The sequence below is a fragment of the Musca autumnalis genome, unplaced genomic scaffold (genome assembly GCF_047663935.1).
Source record: "Musca autumnalis isolate F117 unplaced genomic scaffold, ASM4766393v1 scaffold_5, whole genome shotgun sequence".
NCBI lineage: Eukaryota > Metazoa > Arthropoda > Insecta > Diptera > Muscidae > Musca > Musca autumnalis.
The window spans coordinates 66,402,125-66,429,190 of NW_027412088.1; the positions used below are offsets into that span (position 1 = coordinate 66,402,125).

General features: G+C 36.0%; 1 protein-coding gene across 2 annotated transcripts in view; it reads left to right on the forward strand.

Moving 5' to 3' along the window:
* Positions 1-27,066, forward strand: part of Usp15-31 (Ubiquitin specific protease 15/31) — a 190,850-nt gene that overhangs the window by 116,453 nt on the left and 47,331 nt on the right. Inside the window, exons 2-3 of one of the 2 annotated variants that reach the window (XM_073991935.1) lie at positions 16,599-16,670; positions 23,868-24,092. In XM_073991935.1, the coding sequence (XP_073848036.1) occupies positions 16,599-16,670; positions 23,868-24,092 (297 nt within the window). The remainder of the gene's footprint in view (positions 1-16,598; positions 16,671-23,867; positions 24,093-27,066) is intronic. The other variant, XM_073991936.1, reaches the window with a different exon arrangement.

Here is a 27,066-nt window from a genome sequence, read left to right on the forward strand (position 1 = left end):
TACCGCTAGACCCACTTTCGCAGATTCTGATTCGACCTTCCTAAAGGTATCAGTTACTTCCTTTACTGATCGTCCCATGATGTCTATGTCATCAGCATAAGCAAGTAACATGTGGCTATTGGTGTAAATTGTGCCATTTCTTTTGACATTTGCATCTCGTATTACCTTTTCCAGCAAAATGTTGAATATGTCACACGAAAGGCTGTCTCCTTGTCTGAAACCTCTTTTGGTTCTGAACTGTTCGGAGAGGTTCTTTCCAATTTTAACTGAGGACCTAGTATCAGTTAAAGTCATCTTACAAAGCCGGATGAGCTTTGGGGGGATACCAAATTCAGACATTGCATGGAATACCTTTGATCAGAGGGGACTGTCGAATGCTGCTTTATAATCGACAAAAAGGTGGTAGGTGTCGATCTGCATCTCTTGGGTCTTCTCCAGGATTTGCCGCAGGGTAAATATCTGGTCAATGGTGGACTTTCCAGGTCTGAAGCCACATTGGTATGGTCCAATTATTTCGTTGACCATTGGCTTTAGTCGTTCGCACAATATCCCTGACACTATCTTATAGGCAATAGGGAGAAGACGTATGCCCCTATAGTTGGAGCATACAGTCTTATGTCCTTTCTTGTGGACGGGACACAGGATGCTCAGGTTCCAATCGTCGGGTACGCGTTCTTCCTGCCAGATGGTGCTAACTAGCTGATGAATACACCTTATCAGCGCGTCGCCTCCGGTTTTAAACAGCTCGGCTGTTAAGCCATCGGCTCCTGCTGCCTTTTTATTCTTTAGACGATTTATTGCTGTCTTTACCTCATCTTGGCTGAGCGGTATATTCAATACCATCTTCTGGGATTGGGTCTGTGGTATCTTCGTCGTCTTCGCTGCTATTGGATACCAACAGTTTTGAAATATGTTCTTTCCATATCCTGAGTACCCTATCTGTTTCAGTTACCAAATTACCTTGCTGGTCTCTACAGGAGGATGTGCCTGTACCAAAGCCATCAGTTTGATGCTTGACTCTTTGGTAGAATTTTCGGACTTCATTCTGGTTCCTGTACATCTCGATTTCGACACTCTCGCTTTTCCATCTCTTTCTTTTTTCATGCGGCAAAGACGTTTCTCCCCTCTTCTTTTCTCCCGATATCTCTCTCGTGCGCTATGCGTTGCTACGGATTGTAAAGCAGCCCTATATGCCGCATTTTTCTCTTCGGTAGCAGCATGACACTCCTGATTATACCATGGATTCCTTGGTGGAGGTCTTTGGTATCCAAGTATGGATTTTGCGGCTGTTTGCATGGAGTGGGCAATACTTTGCCATTGCGCTGATATGTTATCGGGATGAGGAGTGCTTTGATTAAGCAATTGGGCTAGTTGAGTGGAATATGCTGTGGCTATCTGCTGTGATTGCAGCTTACCGATGTCTAACTTTCGTGTTGTGTCTGTTCGTACTTTGTAGGCAACAAGGTGGTCCGAATCAATGTTTGCGCCTCGGAACGATCGTAAATCCAACACGCTCTATGAATGTCTTCCATCTATCACAACATGATCAATTTGGTTTCTTGTTTTCTGATCTGGAGACAGCCAGATGCCCTTATGAATATCGAGATGATTAAATCTGGTACTGCTAACTACCATGTTTTTTGCAGCTGCAAAGTCAATCAGTCTCATACCATTGTCAGATGTTTCACTGTGGAGACTGAAATTCCCGACTGTTGGGCCAAAGATATTCTCCTTTCCAATTTTGGCATTAAAATCGCCTAGAATAATTTTAATGTCATGGGCAAGGCAACGGTCATATGTTTCTTCTAAGCGCTCGTAAAATATATCTTTGGTCTGTTCGTCCTTTTCTTCAGTGGGAGCATGAGCACAAATAAAGCTGATGTTGAAGAATTTAGCTTTTATTCGAATTGCAGCAAGTCTTTCATTCACTGGGGTGAAGCTGGATACCAGATGTTTTAGTCTCCGACTAACTACAAATCCGCAACAGCTATAATACAGTGCGTCTCCTTTAGGTGTTGTTGTGACGCCTTTCCCAATCCATCGTATTTCCTGTATGGCAGTAATATCGGCCTTGTACTTTTCAAGTACGTCTGCCAATGCGAAGACTGCACCTTCTCTATAAAGAGTGCGAACATTCCAGGTGCAGATTCGCAGATCATGGTCCTTAAAACGTTTGCGGGATTCGTCAACTTTAGAGGGGTTAGTTTTTCTTTTCTTACGTTTTTTCATAGTGGGATGTTTTTTCTAAAGGAGGGTTACTAACCCGACGCCCAAACCCAAGTTTTTAACGTTCTTGTGGGTGAACGCTCGGCACATGTTAGCTCACTACCTTTAACGGGTGTTAAAGGCAGTACCCCAGGTGACACCACGGGGAGGTCAGTGTCCACTTGAGATGTCACTTGGAATACATTACATGCCGCCAAAGGGACTTTCTCGCTAATAGGAGGGCTAATGACTAATTCCTTTAGAGGAAAGGTCCACTCAACATCGATTTTTCAGACAACCAGGCTACCCAACCCTAGGTTTTAAATACTGTTGCTTATCATAGCCATAGCGCAAGTACCACAAAGCAATGAATATGTGAATATGCTGTAAGTGTGAATCAGCTCTTGCAGATCTCTGGTCTGCATCAATTTTTATACCCTCCACCGTATGGAGGGTATAATTAAATTTGTCATTCCGTTTGTAACACATCGAAATATTCGTCGGAGACCCTATAAAGTATATATATTCTTGATCAGGATAAAATTCTAAGACGATCTAGCCTTGTCCGTCTGTCCGTCCGTCTGTCCGTGTGTTGTAATCACTCTAGCGTCCGCAATAATTGAGATAGAGTGCTGAAATTTTGCACGCGAGGGTCTTTTTTCCATAGGCAGGTCAAGTTCGAAGATGGGCTATATCGGTCCACTCTTTGGTATAGCTCCCATATAACGGTACCTCCGGATTTGAGGTATTTTAACGTTATTCGCCACATTTGCAGACCGAACTAGCTATAATTTGGCACTTAGCGTTCATAGTGATCAACAAACTTATATCCCAAAGGATATGGGCATAGGTCCATGTTTTGGTATAGCGCCCATATATCGGTACCTCCCGATTTTCGGTATTTTGAGAACTTTAGCTACAATTTTTAACCGAGCTAGCTGTAATTTGCCATTTGAGGTTCTCAGTGGTCATGAAATATCTCCACCAAACATCGTCAACATAGGTCCAGGTTTTGGTATAGCCCCCATATAACGGTACCTCCCGATTTTCGGTATTTTGAGAATTATAGCCACAATTTGTAACCGAACTATCTGCAAGTTGACATTTGAGGTTCTCAGTGGTCATGAAACATCTCTACCAAACATCGTCAACATAGGTCCATATTTTGGTATGGCCCCCTTATAACCGTACCTCTCGATTTTCGGTATTTTGAGCATTTTAGTTACAATTTTTAACCGAACTAGCTGTAATTTGACATTTGTGGTTCTCAGTGGTCATGAAACATCTCCACGAAACATCGTCAACATAGGTCCATGTTTTGGTATAGCCCCCATATAGCGGTACATCCCGATTTTCGGTATTTTGAAAATTTTAGCTACAGTTTTTAACCGAAATAGCTGTAATTTGACATTTGAAGTTCTCAGTGGTCATAAAACATCTCCAACGAAACATCGTCAATATAGGTCCATGTTTTGGTATAGCCCCCATATAACGGTATCTCCCGATTTTCGGTATTTTGAGAATTTTAGCTGCAATTTTTAACCGAACTAGCTGTAATGATCGGTATTTTGAGAATTTTAGCTACAATTTTGTCTATTCAAAAATAATCGTCAATATACATAGGTCCATGTTTTGGTATATCCCCCCATATAACTAACTGTACCTCCCGATTTTCGGGAAATTTCAGTGGTCACGAAATTTCTTCACTAAAATTCCTGGATCAATTTTTGGGGGTCTACATAGTTTTGATGAAACTACCCTCAATTTGACTCTTGAAGTTCCCTGCAGCTATAAAACTTTTCCGCCAAAAAATTTAAAGATCGCTTGACTCTTTGATATAGCCCCATAGGTGGTACCTTTCACCTACCTGAACCCATTTTTTTAGATTAGATTAGATAACACTGTGCAACAAAATTGAGTTGAAAGTCTGGGGCACGGAAAATTCCTCTTGGGGAAGAAAGGCCTTGGTGAGTATATTATGAACCCCGAAGGACAGATGCGCCGTGAGTCGAACTTCCGCGTTATTGCGTGATGAAATTTTTGTTAGCGACCCTGTGGGCCATCAGGAATTAGCGTTATATCTTTTTTCACTGTTGCTTAAGTGCTCTACTAAAACAACTAATAAATATATACTGCTAATTCATGATGGCTTACAGGGTCTCTTGCAAAAACTTCATCACGCCATAACGCGGAAGTTCGACTCACGGTGCATCTGTCCTTCGGGTTTTTTATCTCTGTCCCAACATTTGTGTTCACAGTGTACTTTAAGCAATATTGGTAGGCAGTAGGAGTCTATCCATTGTCGAAAAGTTGTTCCACCTAAGATTGTGAAAGGACCCTAATTATTCCATTTTAATTAAGACTATTTTATGGTGGAGGGTATAAAAAGTTCGGCCCGGCCGAACTTAACTTGTTGTTGTTGCTGTTCTTCTTCTATTGGGGAACGTGATAAATTCTCACAGTACTGTGTCATGATTCAGTTCTAGTAAACAAATTCTTCGCTTTTAATTGAACCTAACTGCCCAAGTATTGTCGGTCTGTCGGCGGTGGTAGGTGCACACTTGAACTGTGTACGGCATTTTTCTATCCGAAGCCGAGCAGTGTAACAATGTATGTGTAACAAGTATTAAACAAAAAAAAATTATTATAAATTATTCTTCAATTAAGGCAAATATTTTAAAAATGTTTGTTATACATGACAGTTCATTCATTGTGATGTTATTGTTGTTGTTGCTGCTGCTGCCATTGTTATTATGTGATGAATTGAGGAATTTGTATAGGTCGCATCACTCATATTGAGATGTTGTTGTGACTAGAATGTCAATAATATAAAATTGGAAATAACCACTGTGGGAAATTAATAAAATATTGAACTGTATTGGCTAATAAGTATAATATATCATAATTTTTAAAAAGAAGAAGATTTCGTGTATTTTATTTTTCATCTAGAAGGCTCCATAAGAAGTGATTTTATTCCAAAAGCCGCTCCGAATCAAATTGTTATCTCCATAATATCATTAGTCGGTTTTATAACTCGACTAGCTTCAAACCTATTGATTCGATTGACCAAAATTGTCTACAATAATGTAATTATCAGCATGTACAATAAAACCATTCAAATACCATGTTTTTTCCTTCATTGTTAGAAAAATAAACAAATAACAATATATGTCACACATTTGTTGCTGTCCTTTGTTTTCAAGTTCAAAACACTTGTCCAGTTATCAATTTGTAAATAGTATGTACCATTGACTCAAACATACATACATTCTTTATCCGCTCCATAAAATGTGGGTTCTTCGGCCTATGACCTGAAAATCTCAAATCACATTTATATCTCTGTTAGTTTCATTTACAACAAAATGTGTTTTCCCTTCTTTTTCCGTATTGTAATTGAACAATGTTTAACGCTAATGATGATAGTGATGTTGATTTAATGCGGGGCTCAAGGGCTAACATGTAGGGGACAAATGCCAAATGGATGGTGTATTACCATCATCATTTACAACAACAATGGCACGTGGTGCACTGAACATTGAAAAACACTACAAAACATTTATTGATATGATATCAGTCAGGGTTAGTAGAGGGAAAACAGGTGGATGGTGTAATAATTATGGGAAATAGTTTCCACAAGGGGTTCTCTTTCCACTTTGCTCCAGTGGACACTTTTCTATATAAAAATTCCTTGGGTTTTGAGGACATCTTTTTCTATAGAAACATTTTCCGTTAGCAATTACAAAATTCACTAGTTTTGCCGAAGAAATTCCTCACGCAAAATTAACATCTATTTCTATAGAAAAAATCCTTAGGCCAAAGAGGAGTATTTTTTTTCTTTAGAAAAACCCCTCAGACCACATAAGGGAATTTTTCTATAGAAACAATCTTCAGGTCACTGTGGAGACTTTTCTATCGAAAAAATTGCTTACGTCATTGTGGAGTCTTCATAGAAAAAAACTTCTCAGTGACCTGAGAATTCGTTTTTTATAGAAAAAAGTCTCTTCAGAGACCTAAAGAATTTTTCTACAGAAAAAATTCCTCACGTGCCTGAGGAGACTTTTATGTATTAAAAAATCTTCAGGTCGGCGAACCGACTTCGTCCTATAAAAAATCCTCAGGTAACTGAGTAGACTTTTTTCTAAAGAAAAAAATCCTCAGGTAACAGAAAAGACTTTTATCTAAAGAAAAAATATCTCAGGTACCTGAGACTTTTTGCCATAGAAAAAATCCTCAGGACCCTGGGGAGACTTTTTCTATAAAAAATTATCGGGTCACTATTTATCCATAAAAAATTCTTGAGTAAACTGAGGAACAAGTTTGTTTCTATAGAAAAAATCCTCAAGTCATTGAGGATACTTTTTATATAGAAGAAAATTCTCAGGTCATTGAGGAGACTTTTTTCAGTAGAAAAATTGTCTATATAAAAAATCCTCAGGTCACTGAGAAGACTTTTTATTGAAAAAATCCTCAGCCCACCGAGGAGACTTTTTCTTAAGAAAAAGAAGAGACTTTTTCTATAAAAAATCGCCAGCTTCCTGAGGAGACCTTTTTCTATAAGAAAAAAATCCCCAGCTCCCTGAGGAGACTTTTTTCTATAGGAAAAACTCCTCAAGTTACTGAGAAGACTTTTTATAGAATAAAATTCTCAGGTCACCGAGCAGCCTTTTTTATAAAAAAATCCTCAGTCCACCGAGAAGACTTTTTTCTAAAGGAAAAAAATCCTAGATCACTGAGGAGACTTTTTCTATAGAAAAAAGTCCTCAGGTCACTGAGAAGACTTTTTCTAAAGAAAAAAATTCATAGGTTACAGAGGAGACTTTTTTCTTTAGAAAAAAATTCCTCAGGTCACTGAGCAGACTTTTTTCTACAGAAAAAAAATTGCTCAGTTTACTGAGGAGTCCATTTTTCTATAAAAAAAAACATCTGAGAAGGCCTTTTTCTATAGAAAAAAATCCTGAGGTGTCTGGAAACCTTTTTCTATAGAAAAAAATTCCTCAGGTCTCTGAGGAGACTTTTTCTATAGAAAAATACTATTTTCCATGAAAAAAGGGGACTTTTTCGATAGGAAAAAATCCTCAGATCATTGAGGAGACTTTTTTCTATAGAAAATTCCTCGGGTCCCTGAGGAGACGTTTTTGTACAAAATAAGTCTCCTAAGGGACCTGAGGAAGACTTTTCTATAGATAAAATCCTCAGGTCTCCGAGAAGACTTTATCTATACAAAAAATCTTCAGGTCCCTGAGAACACTTTTTAATAGAAAAATGTCTCAGGTCAAATTCCTCAGGTCCCTGAGAAGACTTTTTCCATAAAAAATTCTTAGGTCCTTGAGGAAACTTTATTCTATGGAAGAAGTCCTCGGGTTACTGAGGAGACTTTTTATGGATAAAATTCCACCGGGCTCTGAGGAGACTTTTTTGTACAGAAAAGAATCATAAAGTCCCTGGGGAGACTTTTTTAATTGAAGGAAATGCTCGGTTCAAAATCCTCAGGTCATTGAGGAGACTTTTTATATAGAAGAAAATTCTCAGGTCATTGAGAGACTTTTTTCTATAGAAAAAATCATGGGGCACTCTTTTCTTTACGCAGATTTCTCAGGTCCCTGAGGAGACTTTTTTCTATATAAAAAATCCTCAGGTCACTGAGAAGACTTTTTATTGAAAAAATCCTCAGGCCACCGAGGAGACTTTTTCTTAAGAAAAAGAAGAGACCTTTTTTATTAAAAAATCTCCAGCTCCCTTAGGAGACCTTTTTCTATAGGAAAAACTCCTCAAGTTACTGAGCAGACTTTTTATAGAATAAAATTCTCAGGTCACCGAGCAGCCTTTTTTATAGAAATAGACAGAGGAGTCCATTTTTCTATAAAAAAACATCTGAGAAGGCCTATTTCTATAGAAAAAATCCTCAGGTGTCTGTGGAAACCTTCTTCTATAGAAAAAATTTCTCGGGTCTCTGAGGAGACTTATTCTATAGAAAAATACTTTTTTTCCATGAAAAAAGGGGACTTTTTCGATAGGAAAAAATCCTCAGACCATTGAGGAGACTTTTCTATAGAAAATTCCTCGGGTCCCTGAGGAGACGTTTTTCTATAAAATAAGTCTCCTAAGGGACCTGAGGAAGACTTTTCTATAGATAAAATCCTCAGAGACCTGAGAAGACTTTTTCTTTACAAAAAATTTTCAGGTCCCTGAGAACACTTTTCAATAGAAAAATGCCTCAGGTCAATGGGAAGACTTTTTCTATAGAACAAATTCTTCAGGTCCCTGAGAAGACTTTTTCGATAAAAAATTCTTAGGTCTTTGAGGAAACTTTATTCTATGGAAGAAGTCCTGAGGAGACTTTTTATGGATAAAATTCCACCGGGCTCTGAGGAGACTTTTTTGTACAGAAAAGAATCATCAAGTCCCTGGGGAGACTTTTTTAATTGAAGAAAATGCTCGGTTCACTAAGGAGACTATTTTCTATATAAAGGAAAAGGAAAGGAAAAATTCCTCAGGTCCCGAAAGAGACTTTTCTATAGAAAATAATTCCTCAGGTCTCTGAGGAGTCTTTTTCTATATAAAAAAATTCCTCAAGTCCCTGAGGACACTTTTTTCTATAGAAAAAATTCCTCAGGTCCATAAAGTGACATTTTTTCTATAGAAAAAAATCCTCAGGTCTCTGAGGAGACTTTTTTCTATAGAAAAATTCCTCAGGTCCCTGAGTAGACTTTTCTATAGTAAAAAATCCTCAGGTTACTGACGAGAATTTTTCTATAGAAAAAAATTCCTCAGATTACTGAGGAGAATTTTTTCTACAGAAAAAATCCTCAGGTTATTGAGGAGAATTTTTCTATTGAAAAAATCCTCATGTTATTGAGGAGACCTTTTTCTATAGAAAAAAATCATCAGGTCTCTGAGGAGAGGAGAGAAAAAATCCTCAGGTCCCTCAGGAGACTTTTTTCTATAGAACAAAATCCTCAGGTCCCTGAGTAGACTTTTCCATAGTAAAAATTCCTCAGGTTACTGAGGAGAATTTTTCTATAGAAAAAAATCCTCAGGCTACTGAGTAGAATTTTTTCTATAGAAAAAAATCCTCATGTTATTGAGGAGAATTTTTTCTATAGAAAAAAAATCCTCAGGTCTCTGAGGAGACTTTTTTCTATAGAAAAATTCCTCAGGACCCTGAAGAGACTTTTTTCTATAGAAAATTCCTCGGGTCCCTGAGGAGACGTTTTTGTACAAAATAAGTCTCCTAAGGGACCTGAGGAAGACTTTTCTATAGATAAAATCCTCAGGTCTCTGAGAAGACTTTATCTATACAAAAAATCTTCAGGTCCCTGAGAACACTTTTTAATAGAAAAATGTCTCAGGTCAAATTCCTCACGTCCCTGAGAAGACTTTTTCCATAAAAAATTCTTAGGTCCTTGAGGAAACTTTATTCTATGGAAGAAGTCCTCGGGTTACTGAGGAGACTTTTTATGGATAAAATTCCACCGGGCTCTGAGGAGACTTTTTTGTACAGAAAAGAATCATAAAGTCCCTGGGGAGACTTTTTTAATTGAAGGAAATGCTCGGTTCAAAATCCTCAGGTCATTGAGGAGACTTTTTATATAGAAGAAAATTCTCAGGTCATTGAGAGACTTTTTTCTATAGAAAAAATCATGGGGCACTCTTTTCTTTACGCAGATTTCTCAGGTCCCTGAGGAGACTTTTTTCTATATAAAAAAATCCTCAGGTCACTGAGAAGACTTTTTATTGAAAAAATCCTCAGGCCACCGAGGAGACTTTTTCTTAAGAAAAAGAAGAGACTTTTTCTATAAAAAAATCTCCAGCTCCCTTAGGAGACCTTTTTCTATAGGAAAAACTCCTCAAGTTACTGAGCAGACTTTTTATAGAATAAAATTCTCAGGTCACCGAGCAGCCTTTTTTATAGAAATAGACTGAGGAGTCCATTTTTCTATAAAAAAACATCTGAGAAGGCCTATTTCTATAGAAAAAATCCTCAGGTGTCTGTGGAAACCTTCTTCTATAGAAAAAATTTCTCGGGTCTCTGACGAGACTTATTCTATAGAAAAACACTTTTTTTCCATGAAAAAAGGGAACTTTTTCGATAGGAAAAAATCCTCAGACCATTGAGGAGACTTTTCTATAGAAAATTCCTCGGGTCCCTGAGGAGACGTTTTTCTATAAAATAAGTCTCCTAAGGGACCTGAGGAAGACTTTTCTATAGATAAAATCCTCAGAGACCTGAGAAGACTTTTTCTATACAAAAAATTTTCAGGTCCCTGAGAACACTTTTCAATAGAAAAATGCCTCAGGTCAATGGGAAGACTTTTTCTATAGAACAAATTCTTCAGGTCCCTGAGAAGACTTTTTCGATAAAAAATTCTTAGGTCTTTGAGGAAACTTTATTCTATGGAAGAAGTCCTGAGGAGACTTTTTATGGATAAAATTCCACCGGGCTCTGAGGAGACTTTTTTGTACAGAAAAGAATCATCAAGTCCCTGGGGAGACTTTTTTAATTGAAGAAAATGCTCGGTTCACTAAGGAGACTATTTTCTATATAAAGGAAAAGGAAAGGAAAAATTCCTCAGGTCCCGAAAGAGACTTTTCTATAGAAAATAATTCCTCAGGTCTCTGAGGAGTCTTTTTCTATATAAAAAAATTCCTCAAGTCCCTGAGGACACTTTTTTCTATAGAAAAAATTCCTCAGGTCCATAAAGTGACATTTTTTCTATAGAAAAAAATCCTCAGGTCTCTGAGGAGACTTTTTTCTATAGAAAAATTCCTCAGGTCCCTGAGTAGACTTTTCTATAGTAAAAAATCCTCAGGTTACTGACGAGAATTTTTCTATAGAAAAAAATTCCTCAGATTACTGAGGAGAATTTTTTCTACAGAAAAAATCCTCAGGTTATTGAGGAGAATTTTTCTATTGAAAAAATCCTCATGTTATTGAGGAGACCTTTTTCTATAGAAAAAATTCATCAGGTCTCTGAGGAGAGGAGAGAAAAAATCCTCAGGTCCCTCAGGAGACTTTTTTCTATAGAACAAAATCCTCAGGTCCCTGAGTAGACTTTTCCATAGTAAAAATTCCTCAGGTTACTGAGGAGAATTTTTCTATAGAAAAAAATCCTCAGGCTACTGAGTAGAATTTTTTCTATAGAAAAAAATCCTCATGTTATTGAGGAGAATTTTTTCTATAGAAAAAAAAAATCCTCAGGTCTCTGAGGAGACTTTTTTCTATAGAAAAATTCCTCAGGACCCTGAAGAGACTTTTTTCTATAGAAAAAATTCCTCAGGTTACTGACGAGAATTTTTCTATAGAAAAAAATTCCTCAGGTTACTGAGGAGAATTTTTTCTACAGAAAAAAATCCTCAGGTTATTGAGGAGACCTTTTTCTATAGAAAAAAATTCATCAGGTCTCTGAGGAGAGGAGAGAAAAAAGTCCTCAGGTCCCTCAGGAGACTTTTTTCTATAGAACAAAATCCTCAGGTCCCTGAGTAGACTTTTCCATAGTAAAAATTCCTCAGGTTACTGAGGAGAATTTTTCTATAGAAAAAAATCCTCAGGTTACTGAGTAGAATCCTCAAGTTATTGAGGAGAATTTTTTCTATAGAAAAAAAAATCCTCAGGTTATTGAGGAGGCCTTTTTCTATAAAAAAAAAAAATTCTCAGGACCCTGAGGAAACTTTTGTTATAGAAAAAAAATCCTCAGGTCCCTGAGTAGACTTTTCTATATAAGAAATTCCTCAGGTTACTGAGGAGAATTTTTTCTACAGAAAAAATCCTCGGGTTATTGAGGAGAATTTTTCTACAGAAAAAAATCCTCAGGTTATTGAGGAGACCTTTTTCTATAGAAAAAAATCATCAGGTCTCTGAGGAAATTTTTTTCTATAGAAAAATACTTTTATCCATGAAACAAAGGGACCTTTTTCGATAGGAAAAAATCCTCTGATCATTGAGGAGGCCTTTTTCGATAGAAAAAATTCTTCGGGTCCCTGAGGAGACTTTTTTCTTTAAAATAAGTCTCCTAAGAAACCTGAGGAAGACCTTTTTCTATAGAAAAAATTCTCAGGTCCGTGAGAAGACTTTTTTTCTATAGAAAAAAATCTTTAGTTCCCTCAGAACAATTATCTATAGAAAAACTCCTCAGGTCAATAAGAAGACTTTTTCTATAGAAAAATATTCCTGAGGAGACTTTGGTATAGAAAAAAATATAGAAAAAAATTCCTCAGGTTGCTGAGGAGACTGTTTTCTATAGAAAAAATCCTCAGGTCACTTACCAGCCTTTTCTACCTTTTCTCTGAACAGACTTTTGTATAGAAAAAATACTCCGGTCCCTGAGGATACTTTTTTCTAAAAAATTCCACAAGTCTCCGAGGATACTTTTTCTATAGGAATTCCTGATGCCCTTGAGGACCCTTTTTTCTATAGAAAAAGGCCATCAGATCCCAGAGGAGCTTTTTCAATAGACAAACGTCTCCTCAGGGATCCCAGAGGAACTTTTTTATAGAGAAAAAAATTACTCAGGTCCTTGAGGATATTTTTTTCTATAGAAAAAAAAAAATACTGATGTCAAGGGCAAAACGTTTTTCTATTAAAAAAATCTCAGGTCACTTGGCAGGTTTTGTCTGTAGAAAAAATTAATCAGGTTTCTATGTGGCGATATTCGAATCTATGGTATTTTTTAATTTAAGACAACAAAATATAAATTAAGCTGAATTAATTTACAAACAATAAGTTATCCTTTCTTGATAATACGTCCCTCGTCGAATTTCATTTTTTTCGTCTAAATATTCTACAGCAACAATGTATATTTTTTTATCAAATAATAAACAATAACAATTCAATTGCCTCGCTATTGCTACTGCTCTCGTCCTCCTCAACACTTTTGGTGCAACAAGTTATTAATAAACAATTAGAAATTTAGAAAAGGCGGTAGGAGGGGAGGGAAGGGCAATCACCAGTAAACACTTCTGCAAACACAACCCCCTAACACAAAACACACTCACATTCTGATTCTGATTCATATGTAAATACATTTGGACCCTTATTGTTGTGTTAGACATTGTATTCTTGTTGTTGATACGATTTAAGGGTTAAAGTACTCGATAAGAATTGAGTCAATAAACTTATCGAAGAAAAAAAAAAACATTACCCTCCGATGTAATGATTTAATTAATTGACAATAGGCAATATTGTACAACAGCAATGACAGGAACTATGAATTCCATAGAAGGGTAAATGTTTTTTTTTCTTTTTTGTAGAACAGGGTGCAATAATAAGGTAGTTCCACTAGTTGCTCAAAATCAGACCAAATGTCAAAATATGTCTTTATATTTCGATTACTGTTTGTTTGAGTTTTGTGTATAATAGGAAGGATAGGAAAAACTGGGACTTTACTATAAAATATGTATTTTATTGTGGAAACAAACAAGTTCAGAGATTTTATGCAATAAGTTTCTAATTATTATCACTCTTTCAAAATGTATCTTTTTATACCCTCCACCATAGTATGGAGGGTATATTAAGTTTGTCATTCCGTTTGTAACACATCGAACTAATCATTTGCGACCCTATAAAGTATATATATTCTTGATCAGGATAAAATTCTAAGACGATCTAGACATGTCCGTCTGTCCGTCTGTTGTAATCACTCTAGCGTCCACAATAATTGAGATAGAGTGCTGAAATTTTGCACCCGAGGGTCTTTTTTCTATAGGCAGGTCAAGTTCGAAGATGGTCCACTCTTTGGTATAGCCCCCATATAACGGTACCTCCGGATTTGAGGTATTTTGACGTTCTTCGCCACATTTGCAGACCGAATAATAATAGCTATAATTTGGCACCTAGGGTTCCTAGTGATCAGAAAACTTATATCCCAAAGGATATTTACGGTATTTTGAGAATTTTAGCCACAATTTGTAACCGAACTATCTGCAACATTTGAGGTTCCCAGTTGTCATGAAACATCTCCACCAAACATCGTCAACATAGATCCATGTTTAGGTATAGTCCCCATATAACGGTACCTCCCGATTTTCGGTATTTTGAGAATTTTAGCCACAATTTTTAACCGAACTATCTGCAATTTGACATTTGAGGTTCCCAGCGGTCATGAAACATCTCTACGAAACATCGTCAACATAGGTCCATGTTTAGGTATAGCCCCCATATATCGGTACCTCCCGATTTTCGGTATTTTGATAATTTTATCTACAATTTTTAACCGAACTAGCTGTAATTTGCCATTTGAGGTTCTCAGTCGTCTTGAAATATCTCCACCAAACATCGTCAACATAGGTCAATGTTTTGGTATAGCCCCCATTTAACGGTACCTCCCGATTTTCGGTATTTTGAGAATTTTAGCCACAATTTGTAACCGAATTATCTGCAATTTGACATTTGAGGTTCCCAGTTGTCATGAAACATCTCCACCAAACATCGTCAACATAGGTCCATGTTTTGGTATGGCCCCCATTTAACGGTACCTCCCGATTTTCGGTATTTTGAGAATTTTAGCCACAATTTGTAACCGAACTATCTGCAATTTGACATTTGAGGTTCTCAGTGGTCATGAAACATCTCCACGAAACATCGTCAATATAGGTACATTTTTTTCTTTTTTTTGTATAGCCCCCATATATCGGTACCTCCCGATTTTCGATATTTTGAGAATTTTAGCTACAATTTTTAACCGAACTAGCTGTAAATTGCCATTTGAGGTTCTCAGTCGTCTTGAAATATCTCCACCAAACATTGTCAACATAGGTCCATGTTTTGGTATAGCCCCCATTTAACGGTACCTCCCGATTTTCGGAATTTTGAGAATTTTAGCTACAATTTTTAACCGAACTAACTGTAAATTGCCATTTGAGGTTCTCAGTCGTCTTGAAATAACTCCACCAAACATTGTCAACATAGGTCCATGTTTTGGTATAGCCCCCATTTAACGGTACCTCCCGATTTTCGGTATTTTGAGAATTTTAGCCACAATTTGTAACCGAACTATCTGCAATTTGACATTTGAGGTTCCCAGTTGTCATGAAACATCTCCACCAAACATCGTCAACATAGGTCCATGTTTTGATATAGCCCCCATTTAACGGTACCTCCCGATTTTCGGTATTTTGAGAATTTTACCTACAGTTTTTAACCGAAATAGCTGTAATTTGACATTTGAAGGTATCAGTGGTCATAAAACATCTCCAACGAAACATCGTCAACATAGGTCCATGTTTTGGTATAGCCCCCATATAACGGTATCTCCTGCTTTTCGGTATTTTGAGAAATTTGGCTGCAATTTTTAACCGAACTAGCTGTAATGATCGGTATTTTGAGAATTTTAGTTACAATTTTGTCTATTCAAAAATAATCGTCAATATAGGTCCATGTTTTGGTATATCCCCCCATATAATTGTACCTCCCGATTTTCGGGAATTTTCAGTGGTCACGAAATTTCTTCATTAAAATTAGTCAACATGGGTCCATTTTTGAGGGTCTACATTGTTTTGATGAAACTACCCTCAATTTGACTCTTGAAGTTCCCTGCAGCTATAAAACTTTTCCGCCAAAAAATTTAAAGATAGGTTGACTCTTTGATATAGCCCCTTAGGTGGTACCTTTCACCTAGCTGAACACATTTTTTAGATTAGATTAGATAACACTGTGCAACAAAATGGAGGTGAAAGTCTGGGGCACGGAAAATTCCTCTTGGGGAAGAAAGGCCTTGGTGAGTATATTATGTACCCCGAAGGACAACTTCATCACGCCATAACGCGGAAGTTCGACTTACGGCGCATCTGTCCTTCGGGGTTTTTAATATACACACACCAAGGGCTTTCATCTCCAAAAGGAATTATCTCTGCCCCAACATTTGTGTTCACAGTGTAATTTAAGCAATAGTGGGAGCCAGTAGGAGTCTATCCATTGTCGAAAAGTTGTTCCACCTAAAATTGTGAAAAGCCCTAATTGTTCCATTTTAATTAAGACTATTTTATGGTGGAGGGTATAAAAAGTTCGGCCCGGCCGAACTTAACGACTTTTTACTTGTTATTTCTTGTTGTGACAATACTGAAACACTTCATTCCTTTTGTGACAATCCATTTCAAAACATTATTCAGCTTTTCTCCTTAGTCATTCATTCATTTAATTATTGATTAGTTCAAATCAATTTAGAAATTGATCGTGTCAATATCTCAAAATAAAAACAATTCGAGAAAATAAACACAACTTTTATCTACAGCATCTCAAGAAAACATTTCAATTGTTATATCTGATGATGATGACGACAATGTTATTAATTGAAGAAAAATAATAAAAATAAAAAAATAAAATTCTCTTGTCTTTTTGTTTTCTTCTCTCTCTTCCAATTTTGATAACAATGCATGCATGCCCAACCCACTTCTAAAAGTCTTCCATGCCAGAGAAGGCCAATTTAATTGAAATAGTGCCTTTCTATACCGGATGCTGGCGTAGAAAAAAGGTACAGTCATCACAGTTATTAATTAATTAATGTAACAAATATGTTAAACAACAATGTAGATGATGCTCTATAAATATTTGAATACTTTTCTTAATCTTTGCAATTTTTATACCCCGCTATGTTGTTGCTACCTTTTTGGCTTTATTACACACAAACGTGCTAAGCTAAACAATATGTATTAATTTAACGCTTATTTAAAGATATCAGGGTAGATATGTATGTACAATACAATCCAATATTCATTTCACTTTCCTCAGTATTCTTTTAGTATTTTTTATTTTTTTCTTTCGATCCATCCTAATGTTTATCTCACAACTTTGCACCCTAACAAGCATTTTGTAAAAGTTTGGTTGTTTCTCTGTTCTTTTGGAATTAAATTTCACATCCCTCCCACAATGTTTGGCGTTATTATCATTTCTCCTTTATTTTTTTTTTTTTTGTGGTAGGCTTAAGCGCCTACCCACACTCTGGCAATTTTTGCCGGGTCATCAAATGACTTTAAATGACACACACGTACATACATTTTTGCTTCTATCTTTGCTAGCCACTTTTGGGTGTATTTTTGTTTGTTTTTTCTATATTCAATTTCAAATCATGAATGAAAGCCGGAAAAGAGGAGTGTCTTTTTGGGTAAATATGCGATTTGGATAAACTTTATCGAGGATTTATTTGCTGCATTGGTTTTAAATTACAAATAATGTAAATTAGGAACCTATTAAATAAGTTTGCCAAAAGTAAATGGAGGTATTTATATGAGGACAATTTAAGTAAACTCTCCTTTGACAGCCGAAAATTTTTTCTAGAGAAAAAATTGTCCTCAGACTTCTGAGGAATTTTTTTCTATAGAAAAAAGTGTCCTCAGACTACTGAGGAATTCTTTTCTATAGAAAAAAGTGTCCTCAGACTACTGAGGAATTTTTTTCTTTAGAACAAAATTGTCCTCAGACTACTGAGGATTTTTTTTCTATAAAAAAAAGTGTCCTCAGACTACTGAGGAATTTTTTTCTATAGAAAAAAGTGTCCTCAGACTACCGAGGAATTTTTTTCTATAGAAAAAAGTGTCCTCAGACTACTGAGGAATTTTTTTCTATAGAAAAAAGTGTCCTCAGACTACTGAGGAATTTTTTTCTATAGAAAAAAGTGTCCTCAGACTACTGAGGAATTTTTTTCTATAGAAAAAAGTGTTCTCAGACTACTGGGGAATTTTTTCTATAGAAAAAAGTGTTCTCAGACTACTGAGGAATTTTTTCTATAGAAAAAACTGTCCTCAGACTACTGAGAAATTTTTTTCTATAGAAAAAAGTGTCCTCAGACTACAGAGGAATTTTTTCTAGGGAAAAAAGTGTCCTCAGACTACTGTGGATTTTTTTCTATAGAAAAAGTGTCCTCAGACTACTGAGGAATTTCTTTCTATAGAAAAAAATGTCCTCAGGCTACTGAGGACTTTTTTCTATAGAAAAAAGTGTCCTCAGACTACTGTGGAATTTTTTTCTATAGAAAAAAGTGTACTCAGACTACTGAGGTATTTTTTTTTCTATAGAAAAAAGTGTCCTCAGACTACTGAGGAATTTTTTTCTGTAGAAAAAGTGTCCTCAGACTACTGAGGAATTTTTTTCTATAGAAAAAAGTGTCCTCAGACTACTGAGGATTTTTTTTCTATAGAAAAAAGTGTCCTCAGACTACTGAGGAATTTTTTTCTATGGAAAAAAGTGTCCTCAGACTACTGTGGAATTTTTTTCTATAGAAAAAAGTGTCCTCATACTTCTGAGGAATTTTTTTCTATAGCAAAAAGTGTCCTCAGACTACTGAGGAATTTTTTTCTATAGAAAAAAGTGTCCTCAGATTACTGAGGAATTTTTTTCTATAGAAAAAAGTGTCCTCAGACTACTGAGGAATTTTTTTCTATAGAAAAAAGTGTTCTCAGACTACTGACGAATTTTTTTCTATAGAAAAAAGTGTCTTTAGGCTACTGAGGAATTTTTTTTTATAGAAAAAAGTGTCGTCAGACTACTGAGGATTTTTTTCTATAGAAAAAAGTGTCCTCATACTTCTGAGGATTTTTTTTCTATAGAAAAAAGTGTCCTCAGACTACTGAGAAATTTTTTTCTATAGAAAAAAGTGTCCTCAGACTACTGAGGAATTTTTTTTCTACAGAAAAAAGTGTCCTCAGACTACTGAGGAATTTTTTTCTATAGAAAAAGTGTCCTCAGACTACTGAGGAATTTTTTTCTATAGAAAAAAATGTCCTCAGACTACTGAGGAATTTTTTCTATAGAAAAAAGTGTCCTCAGACTACTGAGAAATTTTTCCTATAGAAAAAAGTGTCGTCGGACTACTGAGAATTTTTTTCTATAGAAAAAAGTGTTCTCAGACTACTGAGGATTTTTTTCTATAAAAAAAAGTGTCCTCATACTATTGAGGAATTTTTTTCTATAGAAAAAAAGTGTCCTCATACTACTGAAGAATTTTTTTCTATAGAACCAAGTGTCCTCAGACTACTGAGGAATTTTTTCTATAGAAAAAAGTGTCCTCAGACTACTGAGGAATTTTTTTCTATAGAAAAAAGTGTCCTCAGACTACTGAGGAATTGTTTTCTATAGAAAAAAGTGTTCTCAGACTACTGAGGAATTTTTTTCTATAGAAAAAAGTGTCATCAGATTACTGAGGAATTTTCTTCTATAGAAAAAAGTGTCATCAGATTACTGAGGAATTTTCTTCTATAGAAAAAAGTGTCCTCAGACTACTGAGGAATTTTTTTCTATAGAAAAAGTGTCCTCAGACTACTGTGGATTTTTTTCTATAGAAAAAAGTGTCCTCAGACTACTGAGGAATTTTTTTCTATAGAAAAAACTGTCCTCAGACTACTGAGGAATTTTTTTCTATAGAAAAAACTGTCCTCAGACTACTGAGGAATTTTTTTCTATAGAAAAAACTGTCCTCAGACTACTGAGGAATTTTTTTCTATAGAAAAAACTGTCCTCAGACTACTGATGATTTTTTTTTATAGAAAAAAGTGTCCTCAGACTACTGAGGATTTTTTTCTATAGAAAAAAGTGTCCTCAGACTAATGAGGATTTTTTTCTATAGAAAAAAGTGTCCTCAGACTAATGAGGATTTTTTTCTATAGAAAAAAGTCTCCTCAGACTACTGAGGAATTTTTTTCTATAGAAAAAAGTGTCCTCAGACTACTGAGAAATTTTTTTTCTATAGAAAAAAGTGTCCTCAGTTTACTGAGGAATTTTTTTTTCTATAGAAAAAAGTGTCCTCAGTTTACTGAGGATTTTTTTTCTATAGAAAAAAAGTGTCCTCAGCCAACTGAGGCATTTTTTTCTATAGAAAAAAGTGTCCTCAGACTACTGAGGAATTTTTTTCTATAGAAAAAAGTGTCCTCAGACTACTGAGGAATTTTTCTATGTCCTCAGACTACTGAGGAATCCTCATACTACTGAGGATTTTTTTCTATACAAAAAGGTCTCCTAATTTTTTCTGCGGAAGAAGTATCCTTAGATAACTGAGCAATATTTTTTCTATGAGAAATGAGGACCATTTTTTCTATAGCAAAAAGTCTCCTCAAAACACTAAGGAAAATTTTTTTCTTTAGGAAAAAGTCTCGTCAGACAACTGAGAAACCTTTTTTTAATAGAAAAAAGTCTCCCCATATAACTGAGGAACATTTTCTATAAAAAAAGTCTCCTAATACAACTGAGGAGCATTTTTTTTATAAAAAAGTCTCCTCAGACAACTTAGGAACATTTTTTTCTATAGAAAAAATATCCTCAGGCAACTGAGGGCATGCATTTTGTTACAGAAAAAGTATCTCCAGATAACTATGGTAATTTTTCTATAGAAAAGGTGTCCTCCTCCAGGCAACTGAGGATTTTTTCTATAGGGAAAATTCAGTTGGGGATTTTTTCTTAATGTCTGCTCAGAAAACTGTGGCATTTTTTCTATAGAAAAAAATGTCTCGTTAGGCAACTGAGGATTTTTGTCAATAGAAAAAAATCTACTCCGACAACTGAGGAACTTTTTTCCGTAAAATTTTTTTGTATAGAAACGTTCTGCTCACACAACTGAGAATTTTTTCTATACACAAAAGTAACTTCAGACTTTTTTCTTAAATAATTATTTCCACGAGTTACAAAGGAAATGGCAAATTTAATATGCCCTGCTTAATATGGTGGATGATATAAAAACGCTCCTCCATAATACTTGTGTATCTATTACAAATTACAAAGTGTCGGCTTTTTTGTTAGAAATATTTTGTTGTCAATAAGTCTTGAAAAGTAGTATTAGAATAACAAAACTATTGCTTTGGTTTTGTTAAATTACATGTGTTTTTTTACAATTGACCTAATGCCTGGTTAATGCTGTTCAGATATACATACATACATACATACATACAATGTGGTGAGGTTAATTGCAAAACAATATAATTAGCACATTTATTTGATTTCTACTTGCTGAGCGATTAAAATTATCTCAGTTAAATCAAACTAATTTGGACTACAATCTGTCAGGCATGTGGAAAAACATCAGACTTTGTGCAGACATGTCTGACGACTCGGTTGTACAAAGTATTTTTCATATCATTGAGTTTAACAGCAATCTCGCCCGCTCGTTTGCGATTTTTTAAGAAAATAGTTTATTTTTTAGTGGCCCTTGAACAAAATGTTTTTTAAATAATCCACGCTTTGGTGGCCCTTCGAAAAAATATTCTTTAAATAATCCACGCTTTGGTGGCCCTTGAAAAAATATTTTTTAAATAATCCACGTTTTGGTTGCCATTGGAAAAAATATTCTTTAAATAATCCACGCTTTGGTGGCCCTTCGAAAAAATATTCTTTAAATAATCCACGCTTTGGTGGCCCTTGGAAAAAATATTCTTTAAATAATCCACGCTTTGGTGGCCCTTGGAAAAAATATTCTTTAAATAATCCACGCTTTGGTGGCCCTTGGAAAAAATATTCTTTAAATAATCCACGCTTTGGTGGCCCTTGGAAAAAATATTCTTTAAATAATCCACGCTTTGGTGGCCCTTGGAAAAAATATTCTTTAAATAATCCACGCTTTGGTGGCCCTTGGAAAAAATATTCTTTAAATAATCCACGCTTTGGTGGCCCTTGGAAAAAATATTCTTTAAATAATCCACGCTTTGGTGGCCCTTGGAAAAAATATTCTTTAAATAATCCACGCTTTGGTGGCCCTTGGAAAAAATATTCTTTAAATAATCCACGCTTTGGTGGCCCTTGGAAAAAATATTCTTTAAATAATCCACGCTTTGGTGGCCCTTGGAAAAAATATTCTTTAAATAATCCACGCTTTGGTGGCCCTTGGAAAAAATATTCTTTAAATAATCCACGCTTTGGTGGCCCTTGGAAAAAATATTCTTTAAATAATCCACGCTTTGGTGGCCCTTGGAAAAAATATTCTTTAAATAATCCACGCTTTGGTGGCCCTTGGAAAAAATATTCTTTAAATAATCCACGCTTTGGTGGCCCTTGGAAAAAATATTCTTTAAATAATCCACGCTTTGGTGGCCCTTGGAAAAAATATTCTTTAAATAATCCACGCTTTGGTGGCCCTTGGCAAAAATATTCTTTAAATAATCCACGCTTTGGTGGCCCTTGGAAAAAATATTCTTTAAATAATCCACGCTTTGGTGGCCCTTGGAAAAAATATTCTTTAAATAATCCACGCTTTGGTGGCCCTTGGAAAAAATATTCTTTAAATAATCCACGCTTTGGTGGCCCTTGGAAAAAATATTCTTTAAATAATCCACGCTTTGGTGGCCCTTGGAAAAAATATTCTTTAAATAATCCACGCTTTGGTGGCCCTTGGAAAAAATATTCTTTAAATAATCCACGCTTTGGTGGCCCTTGGAAAAAATATTCTTTAAATAATCCACGCTTTGGTGGCCCTTGGAAAAAATATTCTTTAAATAATCCACGCTTTGGTGGCCCTTGGAAAAAATATTCTTTAAATAATCCACGCTTTGGTGGCCCTTGGAAAAAATATTCTTTAAATAATCCACGCTTTGGTGGCCCTTGAAAAAATATTCTTTAAATAATCCACGCTTTGGTGGCCCTTGAAAAAATATTCTTTAAATAATCCAAGCTTTGGTGGCCCTTGAAAAAATATTCTTTAAATAATCCACGCTTTGATGGCCCTTGGAAAAAATATTCTTTAAATAATCCAGGCATTGGTTGCCCTTGGAAAAAATATTCTTTAAATAATCCACGCTTTGATGGCCCTTGGAAAAAATATTCTTTAAATAATCCACGCTTTGGTGGCCCTTGGAAAAAATTTTTCTTTAAATAATCCAGGCATTGGTGGCCTTGGGAAAAATATTCTTTAACTAATCCACGCTTTGGTGACCCTTGAAAAAATATTATTTAAATAATCCACACTTTGGTGGTCCTTGAAAAAATATTCCTTAAATAATCCAAATCCAAAATATGCGCTAAATGGTTTGCTGGGTAGTCAGATCTGTTTATCGATAATCCGCTCATGTTTGTATTATAATTTCGATTTAGCATTTTTGCACTCGACAGTATCCCACATCATTTAACATGTATACCACTTTGCTGTTTCGATTTTGTACAACACGGTCGTTAATTCTTTTTGCATTTTATCTACATATTCATATATACGAGTATGTTCACAAGTTTTTCGGCATTTTCTAACCTCAAGCATAATTTGTTGCAATTTTCCAAATGATGGAATATTGATTCGACCGACTAACGATTTTTCATTGCGATTTTCAATGGGATTTTCGGTTTCTTGGCTTTGTTGTTCACTTTTGGACACTTAAATGTCAGGCTGAATGAAAATCAATTCATACACTTTTGTTTTGTTGTTTTTGTATTTTTTCCTCTTTGACTCAACATTACAACAATAAGAAATTGTTATTTTCCGGCTATTAGTGTTTCTTGTTTTTGTTTTCAAAAAAAAGCTATGAAATAATTTTGTTTTTGATTGCATTATTTCAGCCTTAATTTTTGTTTTCGTTACGTCGTTGTGTGGTTGTTGTAGATGATTAAAAAATAAGATATTTTACTTTTTTTGTTGTTTTCTAATAAATATCGCTTCTGCTCTATAATTATTGTTAGCCGCGGCAATGTTTTGACTCACTTCTTGTTTTTTTTTTGTTTTATATAAAATAATCTCTTTCATTTTATTTATTTTTTTCTTTTCTAGTCGAATAAACCACAAACAACAACAACTGCCAATGGAGGCAATCATATAATATCATCAAGCGGTGATCGAGTACCGCCCATTGGTGGCTATCAATGGCCAACGGATCAAACACCTGGTGTTATGGGTCTAAAAAATCATGGCAATACCTGTTTTATGAATGCCGTCTTACAATGCCTTAGCCATACGGATATATTGGCTGAATATTTTGTTTTGGATCAATACAAGGTATGTAATAATACTCTTATAATGACTTGATAATGATGTTATTATTGACAAGAAGTAAAACTGAGAAGGCAGAAAAAATGTTAAACGATATAATCAAAACGAAAAAAAAAACTATATTAGAAAATTTATTAAAGCAACAATTTACAGAGGGATCCTTACATGAACTTTATAGAATTTAGAATATACAAATGTTCCTCAAACATCCCAGAAGGGACAAGAGAGACTTCTCACATATCAATAAGTGCACCCCGATTCATATTAGCTCAATGATATGGGATCTACTGTTTTGTCTTAGGACACGCCGTTCGGACTCGGCGATAAACTGTAGGTCCCACATCATTGAGCTAATATGAATCGGGGTGCACTCATTGATATGAGAGAAGTCACCCTTGTCCCGCTTGGGATGTTTGTGGAACAATTATTATATCGCGTCCTGCAGTCATTTTAATTGGTCGTTATTTCTCTGCTCACGAAAAACATAATATCGCTGTCAATAGGACCACAAATAGTACCTTCGGTAAAAATTTCCACAGAATACTCGAACAGACATTAAACTGCACTTAAAGAAGAATGACGAAGTTTAGTGTGGGAGATACCCTAAGAAATGGACCGGGTCATATCGAACTTAAACTATGTATGGACAAATTATTTTTAGATCCCAAGTTTGAACCAAATAGATTGGTCCGTTAAAGAGATATCGGATATACCATTTTAGCAACATTTGTTTGAACTTTTGTGAGGGAGGTAGCGGAAGAAGGAGTGGACCGATAAAAACCATTTTCGAATGTTATCTGAGATTCGCAGAAATATTAAAATATACAAGTTTGGACCAAATGTTGTTCTACGCACCAGCCACTACACAGGGTGGCCGTAGAAGGGGGTACTTACAGCTTTCGTGCCATTTTCTCAGGAAGTATAGACTTGCCCCTGAAATAACTGGAACCACGAGAACAACCTGTTTCAAAAAAAAAAAAAAAAATCAGAACGTTTCAAGAGAAGGTCTAGAACTGCACTTTTCCGAAATTTGGTGTGGGGGGTATCCGAAGGAGTGGACCTGATATAGGCCATATTCGAACCTGATCTATGTTTGGTACAAATATTACGATGTGAAAAGCATGGACCAAATCGGTTAGTCCCTTCGAGAGTTATGATGGAAAAATTTGAACTTTTGTGGGGGGAGGTGCCCGGAGAAGTGGACCGATATGGTCTATCTTCGAACTTCATATAAGTTTAGGCAAAATATTACAAGAGCCAAATTTTGAACCAAATCGCTTGATCCATTCGAGAGTTATCGTGCGCACCAGCTATATAGACGAACGGACATGGCTGAATGGACTCCAAATTGTCTGAAACCGATTTCGTCTAAATATACTTGGGGTACATTTTGCCCGTGTAAAAGTGTACAACCCTCGTTACGCTGAGGGTACACAATTTTTAAAATACACGAAATCGCCGGTACCAAAAACAAAACCTAGACCTATTCCCACAAATATTGGAGGAGAATTTTTCGACCCTAATGGGATCCTAAGTATCTATTTACAACTAATTTACAATCCTGCTGTTGGTTCTCCGCATTCACTCAGGATCTGACTACATCAGCGTTCTGGCCAGCGACTCCCGGAAAATCAGTCAATGTGGAATCGGCACGAATTTCTGATGCTACGATCATAACGAACGTTGAAGAATGGTTGATATAATATGGGAAAGAAATGTTGGAGTGACATCGGATCGAATTCGGCAGGATTCGAAACGAAATCGGAAAGAAAATTTTGCGAAATTCCGAAGGGAAATTTATTTCATATATTTCCCTTTAAAAATTCTAATAAATATTGGAACGATTTTTTCGGAGGATGGTTCCGAAATTGTTCGTCGGAGATCCGACATTCGGTACTGCCTCAATGTATTTTGGGGGCAGAATGCCTGCTCCGGATACTTTTGCTCCGTGCCGGAACCAATTTGTATGTGTTCGGTTGGTACATTCGTATCCATAACACGGAAAGATGTTGAGAGCTGGTGCATCTCAAGCGTTGCTCTAGACTCGTCCATGTAAGGGACTTCGTCATCAGAATTCGAGACTTCGCCCTACAGTCCACTAAACATCAAACGAACACCCAACAATGAATACCGATCGGTTCTTTTCCAATCCCTGAAAATGCATAATTTTTGCATTTAAATTGCAAAGCAACTTACCTCGGAAGTTTGGGGAAATAGTGGTCTTTATGAGTGCAAGGAATCACGATCGCGGTGGTGGAGAAGACCAACCTCAATAACAACTCCAGCTTAGAGGGTTGTGATGGTTACAATGTACTGAGGAAGATTACCACTAGAAGTGGAGATGGTGGACTAGATTTCCTCTTGCAGCAGTCCTTTCATTATAGACCTACCTACCTGCTTGAGCCTGGCATTATTGACCCATACATGGAGAGCTTATGGGGATAGCAGTCAGGGTTGGAAATGCTGAGATAGAGTTGCTGAACATGTACATCCCGCCGATTGATAGATCGCTTTTGAAAGGATATAACCAAATGCTCATCATGAGTTGTTGCATTCGGTCCTACTTAATAACCAGAGGGTAGCGGTGGTTAGGCAGATTATCATATCTCCGTGCAAAGGCCAAAGAGAATGTCACAGTTGGCCAGGCATAATCATTGTGCCATCTGGCCTGACCAATGGCGTCACCTGGCAACCAGTCGTTAATCTTATTCAGACTATCCTCCGGTAATCGTCTGCATCAGCAGACCGCCCGATTTCGACACCTCTGAACGCCACACTTTCTTCAATCATTCGAAAGCTTAGTTTCACAGAGTTCATCAATCACCACTTCAGAGAACTCCCCAACCCTTCTGATGTTCGGTTTGCAAAAAGGATTTTTTCTTAACATCAACACAGTTGAAGCCGCTCGTCATCAAAGTAAGACCAAATGTCCTAGCAGAAGCGGCGAAATTAGCAAATGAGCGTGATGAGCTTTGTCGGG